A 6242-nucleotide genomic window follows, 5' to 3' on the forward strand; every position below is an offset into this window, starting at 1 on the left:
CTCAAACTTTCAAATAACTTGGATTTCGATTAAAAATCATTCAATAGTGTGTGAAAACAACTTGATATCAAATTTTTTATTAAGATTGAGGTTTACTTGAAATGAAAGTTCACTGAAATGTGTTTATGTGAAAAACTCTTTCCTTTTGGCTTGGCCTCTTCCTATATCTGCTCATTGAGTTTTTATAGCTCATTCACATGTAAATTTTATATGTGTTTCAGATCAATAATCAGCTTGGTCAGCCTATCATGAAAAGGAGCTCCAAATCTTTTTTTGGTAAGTGTCTAAGGAAGCCTCTTGAAGGCCAAGGTGTTAAGTAACGTTAATCTGATGAGTTAGTCTTATTTACTTACGTTGATATGATATTGGGAACTTTTATGTTATGTAGCCACGGACTGATATTATACTTGACATGGATATTTTATGTGAACAAATGTGATGGCTTGTAAACCTATATGAGCACATAGATTGTGCATATGAATGTTGATATGCATGAATACATGAAATCACACGTGTAATTGTTATTAATGATCAAATGAAATTATATTTACACATTATGAGTTGAATTCCATAACTGTGTGATAGTACACATTGTTGAGTATATTACTGATTCTATGATAATGATGTGTATGTGATTGATTAGGAAAAAGCTTGCTTGGGTCAAACAGACTTTCCCTGCTTGGCCTTTGCACGATAATGGCCTGGGATCAAGTCATGGAAGAAAGTTGTTCAAAGCGTTAAAGAGTGAGTGGAGTTGAAGAGTTGTAGTATTAATCTTATTATTTCACATAGTCTTAATTTTATTCCTAGCGTTGTACTTTTGTATTATTAAAGTGAATTTTGAAGTTTTAAGAGTGAAAGATGCTTTTGAGAGCCATAGGGAAACATCTTGTGAGTGATGTCCCTGCGAGACTATTGATAAAAAGTGCACAAGATGTCTGAGTCAACTTGAGAATCATTGATGGAGAAATTATTAAATTTTAATTTTTCAATAGTAAAAAAAAATATTTAGTTCTTTTATTTTTTGAATTGTATCTATACCTATTTTGGAAAATTATCATATATAGAGGAGCTTTACAACTTGTAAACATTCGGGGGCGGCAGTATTAAAACTGTCCCCACTCTCGTGGTTCCATTGATGAAGGGTCAGAATTTGAAGACAAGTGACAAAGATGTTTGAGAATCATTCATCTAACAATTCGACTGGTCTATGAAACCAAATCATCTAAGCTAATAGAAACATATGGGCAACATCCTTGACAACAATTTTGCAAACAATAGGCGGGAAAAGATGGACATGTGATAACTCTTTATCAATACCATCTGTGCAGTTGGAAACTCTACCGTCTTCAAGTGGTCTCAATAAATAAGTTTGAATATTTATATTCCTAGTACAGAATCCTACTAAAATGACTTTTTGAATAACTCACCTATACACCTATCATTAAATCAAATACTCAATTACAAGTTGCAAAACCCAAATATCCATTATTCTAAAAAGTGTATATGCAAAACTTTCTGCATGTACCAAGCAGTGTTTAAGCGTCAGGAGCCAGTGGAGAGGGAGAGGGCTGTTTAGGGGGGAGGAGCTGTATCCACGACCACAACATAAAAAACAAACCATTCAGACTTGGTGAAGCACAATCATCATAGATTTTCAAACACGGTAATAAACCCAAAGTTCTTAAGCAAGAAAAAGAAAAGGGTAAGCATTTATATTTGTGCCCACGTCTTTACTTTGGATCTCATGTCTGTATCCCATGGCGCTTGAAGAATTCTCTAAATCCATAAGCACTGAGATCATAGTTGAACTGCATAACATAGAGGTGAGACAAAACAGATAACAACATCATGAAAGCACACAAAATAAATGGAGTTGAAACACAGAATTAAAAAAAAAAAAAAAAACAGAACGCTATGTAAGTGTAACTTTTTATACACAAGTAGATAAATTCATATTCACCAGCTTTTCTATGTATTCATGAGTATAAAATTCTATAAAACCAAGTGACTGACAAATGAAATGAACAATGATCAGGTATAAACTCATTTAATGTACAGAATGCCCAGAAACCTACCATATGAAAAGCATTCACATATAAACAGAGGAAAATCTAAAAAGCTAGCACTTGCAGAGGGAAACATATAGAAACAAAGCTAAAAAGATGAGAATGGTTGAAGGCATCTGATATGCTATTAAAATCATAACAAATTATAGGGAAAGAAGAAAGCTCCAAAACTCACCGGTAGAACTTTTACAGAATATCTTGTAATACTTTTATCAGCAACCCTCCCTTGGTCGGCTGCCTGCAATATAATTTCATATTAATTGCTAACACAGTAATCTGGCCACCTTACATGGCAACATTTTCAAAATCCATATCTCCAACAACGATATACAACATCCACAGCCAATCAGGCACAAATTAATAGATTGACAAGATTATTACTAAAAGTAGAATCCAACAGGAACTACAATAGAAATTAAAGAATAAAATAAATATTGTGCCAATAAGATTCATATCAATGCAACTTAATGTCAGATAAACTTATGGGAAAACTATGTATAATAAAGTAGTTAAACTGCGTAAACGCTCAGAACTCTCCCCCAAGGTGAGCTTTGGCTCAAAGTATCTAGAGCTCACAAGTTCAAGCTGAGAAAACAGCCACTCTATAAAGCAGTAGTACAGTTGCATGCGTTTACCCTCCCCAGACTCCAAAATACAAGAGCCTCATGCATGACTACCCTTTTTCTTTATCGGAACTCTCCCTCAAGGTTGAACAGCTGAAAATGACAACTTCATGGTTACTATAACTGTTTTACATTGGCCAGAAAAAATAACTGTTCCAAATAAGAATAATCTTTTGCTTAGATTTTGTCAATATCCCCAGTTCTGCAGCTTAAGCAAACTCCACCTTTTTTAAAACAAAAAGGAAAATCACATCTGTTTAAAAGCCTCAAAATGGAAATAACAGAATTGAAACTTCACATTTGTTTTAATTTGGAAGTTAGAAGAAAGAAGAAACGACCAAAGAAAAGTCACTGAAATTTTCTTAGCAGTATAATTTCACTCAGCCACACAACACATCTCCTGCTGCACCACAAACCAAAGGCAAAACCACATCCAATGCCTCTAATTACCATCACACGCAAAACACTGTTACCATTGGCATCAGTTTCAACTACACCCATTTATCTAGCCATACAATTATAAGGACTGTTTCTTCATGCAAATGGCAATCATTGTTGACCAGGAATTATTATCAGTATTGCAACTGTTAGATTTATGCATGTTTTAAAAAATTGTGCAAGCCCTAAACAACTCCCAATTAGTTGTCTTTTAACTTTGGCATGCTGTGACCAGTTAATGGCAAATTATTAAAAAATGGACCAAAACAAGCAAATAGCAGTAGAGGAGAAAGTAGAGATAAAGAGAAGTAACATACTTGTTCTGGGCTATGGAATATTTCAATGAATGGATATTCCTTTTTCTGCCTTGTTATGCAAAACCCTGGGTATTTAGGGCACTCAACCTGGAAAAGAATAACACAAGAAACTAGATTGTGAGGGTAAGGAAAGAATAAAGAAACTAAAGTATGGTGAGATAGCACAAATTCTGTCATTGAATTATAGAAACAACAACAACAACAGAGGGCTCTTGTTTGGTGGAGTGGTACTTGTAGTACATAGAAGCTCTTTGGCTTGTGCTACATAATGTGAAATAACCCTCGCATTTCATAAACCATAATCCTTTCCCAAGGTTTGAGTTCAAGGCTTCCAAATCGAAAATTGCTGTCAGCTTGTCCCCTAGCAGACAGACAAGAGTGTGTGCAGAACATCCATTTCATGCTGAAGATGCTAAAGATTAGAAGCATACTCTCATTTTAGCCGACAATCACATCGGACCATGCTTTAGTGAGACTGTAATTATGAAAAGAGTAATAACCCCTTTCTTTAAAACAGAAACGCATTCTCAGAAGAAAAACATTACGCGCATAAATTTAACATTTGGATAAAACTCAGCTGCAGCTTCCTCCAGCACTCGATCAAGATGCATTGTGTAGTTTCCCCTGCATTATAATAAAGACTATAAAATCAGATGTAATACAGAAAACTATACAAGAGGGAAAGAGAGGGATTTGAGTTTCAAGTAACCTGATAGTGAATGCAACAACGACTGGGCGACCTTGATGAAGAAGCTGGACAAATTCACGCTCAGATGTGAAATGAATAACCCGTGATGGCCCAAGATCCTTGGGATAACCAGTATAATACCTTGAATTGTCACAAATAGATAAGGTTAACAGAAATTCTCTATCAAACAACATTCTTATTAATACATAAAATGCTTAAACCTACTTAATCAAAACCAAAAACAAAGTTATTGAAAATAATGTAATTGCATTAGTATTCGTAACAGTAAGGATAAATGAATGATCTTACTTGCAAGTTGAACGCAGATGACCCATCATTCTATCAAAAAACGCTTGTTCCCCCATTTTGAAAAAGCAGTGTTAACAAACCAACTCTTCAACCATTTCAGAAGCTGTGACTTTTGCACGGTCTTGTTAAACGCAGAAGCTACACAGTGCAGTGAAAAAGCGTCAGAAAGCTAATCCGTTTCATATTTCAATTGAAATTAATTGAAATGCTTCAATCGAAAACATCATATGCAGAATCAATGAAAAAGGAAAACTAAACTACACTTAAACGGAACAGCTAGAGCATGAGTAACATGAACTAACCAGAAGGGATAGAAGAAAGCGAGACAAAGTGGGTCTGGCTGCGGAGACTGGAGAGAGGGAGGAAATGCTGGTGAGTCGGTTGGGTTTGGTTTGAGAGAGCAGAGCTGAGGAAGGCTTACTTGGGCTGGGTTTGATTCTTATCAATAAGCCGAACTTAGTTGGAACCCTTTTCTATAACTAGACCTGTGAAAATGGTCTTGGTCCATTGAAAGTTTAAACCTATATTAAAATCGAGTTTAAATGGGTCAACTCATTTGATTATGGGCTGAGGTGAGTGGGACGAGTCAACTTTATTGATTAAAAAAATAAATTAATAATTTTAATTAATTTAATAATTTTATATATTTAATTTTATAAAAATAATAATTTAATTATCAATAGTAATACTTATTTTATATATTTTAATATCTTTAATCTTTACTTGTCAAATTAATAATTTTAGTTTAAATTACAACTTATTATTTTTTTTATTATAATAAATATTAGATGATAAATTGATAATTTTTCAGACATTGAGATATTATTATTGTCTAAATAAAATTTAAATATTTTGAGAAGGATATAATTGAGTTTTGAAGTTTCTATTATTTGGTTGTACGCTTATGTTTATGGGATCGTAGTTTGTGTTAAAGATTTAAACTTTATTTATGTATTATATTTGGTTATTTATATTTTGTGTAATTTATTTGTTTGTAATATGTTTTTATTATTCAATTGATGGATTAAATTATAAAACAATTTTATTGATAAAAAATTTATTAGGTAAAATTATAAAAATAATTTTTTTTAAAAAAAATAGATTAACCCAACCTATGGATTAACAAGGGGTGAGTTAAGCTGAAATTTTAATGATCCGTATAAAAATGGATTGATCTAACCCAATCCATATTTTCTCAATTTACAAAGGTTTAGGTTAGATTGAGTCGGACCAACCTATATTGACACCTCTATCTATAACACATGAGAACGATGCCGTATCATGTATACCAAAGAGCATCTTCACGGGCCCCCATTCGTAATTAATAACCAAACTCTGTGGGCTATCTAAATTGGGTTTTGAAACCCGATTATGTAAGCTTGTTTGGTTTCTCCTTTTGCTTTCTTTTAGATTTTTTTTTAAATAATTTTTTATCAACCTAATGAAAAAAGAAGAATTTCTTTAATTTCAGATTTTTTTAATGCCATGTAGTTTTCAAATATTAGGGTTCTTTTAGGTTAGATTTTTTTAGTTAATGATTTAAAAAGCATAAATTTTAATATTAAATAAACAATTAAAATTTTCATAAATTAGGAATGGAGCCATTATTCATGTGTTCATGTAATAAAGCGTTTAAATAAATTTATAGAGGTCCTCCAATGATGAAATCTCAAAGATGCCACAAGTGATGGCTTTCTCCAAACTTTGAGATAAAAAAATCTTTCAAAATTATATCATAAGAGTTTGGAGATTTTGAAAAATATTCAATATCAAGACTTTTATTTATTTCAACTTAAAA

At 32.7% G+C, this 6242-nt stretch overlaps 1 protein-coding gene across 2 annotated transcripts; it reads right to left on the reverse strand.

Moving 5' to 3' along the window:
* Window positions 1–1326: 1326 nt before the first annotated feature.
* On the reverse strand, window positions 1327–4881 carry LOC110411434 (Thioredoxin superfamily protein). Of its 2 annotated transcripts, XM_021421574.1 has the most exons (8): window positions 4747–4881; window positions 4445–4582; window positions 4157–4276; window positions 3993–4071; window positions 3448–3534; window positions 2245–2307; window positions 1738–1811; window positions 1327–1589 (listed from the first exon to the last, which is right to left on the reverse strand). In XM_021421574.1, exons 2-7 carry the CDS (start codon window positions 4498–4500, stop codon window positions 1746–1748), a joined length of 471 nt encoding a protein of 156 aa, XP_021277249.1. In that variant the 5' UTR covers window positions 4501–4582; window positions 4747–4881; the 3' UTR covers window positions 1327–1589; window positions 1738–1745. The 2 variants fall into 2 exon arrangements, with proteins under 2 accessions (XP_021277249.1, XP_021277248.1); XM_021421573.1 differs by having other exon boundaries at window positions 1327–1811.
* Between the last annotated feature and the right edge of the window lie 1361 nt (window positions 4882–6242).

This window comes from Theobroma umbraticum, unplaced genomic scaffold (genome assembly GCF_002168275.2).
Source record: "Theobroma umbraticum cultivar Fairchild unplaced genomic scaffold, ASM216827v3 scaffold_56.0, whole genome shotgun sequence".
Classification (NCBI taxonomy): Eukaryota; Viridiplantae; Streptophyta; class Magnoliopsida; order Malvales; family Malvaceae; genus Theobroma; species Theobroma umbraticum.

Excerpts from the sequence above, each read along its gene's own strand:
- LOC110411434 (XM_021421574.1), bottom strand. The coding sequence starts at position 4,500 with ATGGGGGAACAAGCGTTTTTTGATAGAATGATGGGTCATCTGCGTTCA. Across the intron at positions 3,535-3,992 it reads CAAATGTTAAATTTATGCGC|GTTGAGTGCCCTAAATACCC; the intron begins GTAATGTTTTTC and ends ATTCTTTTCCAG. Across the intron at positions 1,812-2,244 it reads ATTCTGTAAAAGTTCTACCG|TTCAACTATGATCTCAGTGC; the intron begins GTGAGTTTTGGA and ends TATGTTATGCAG.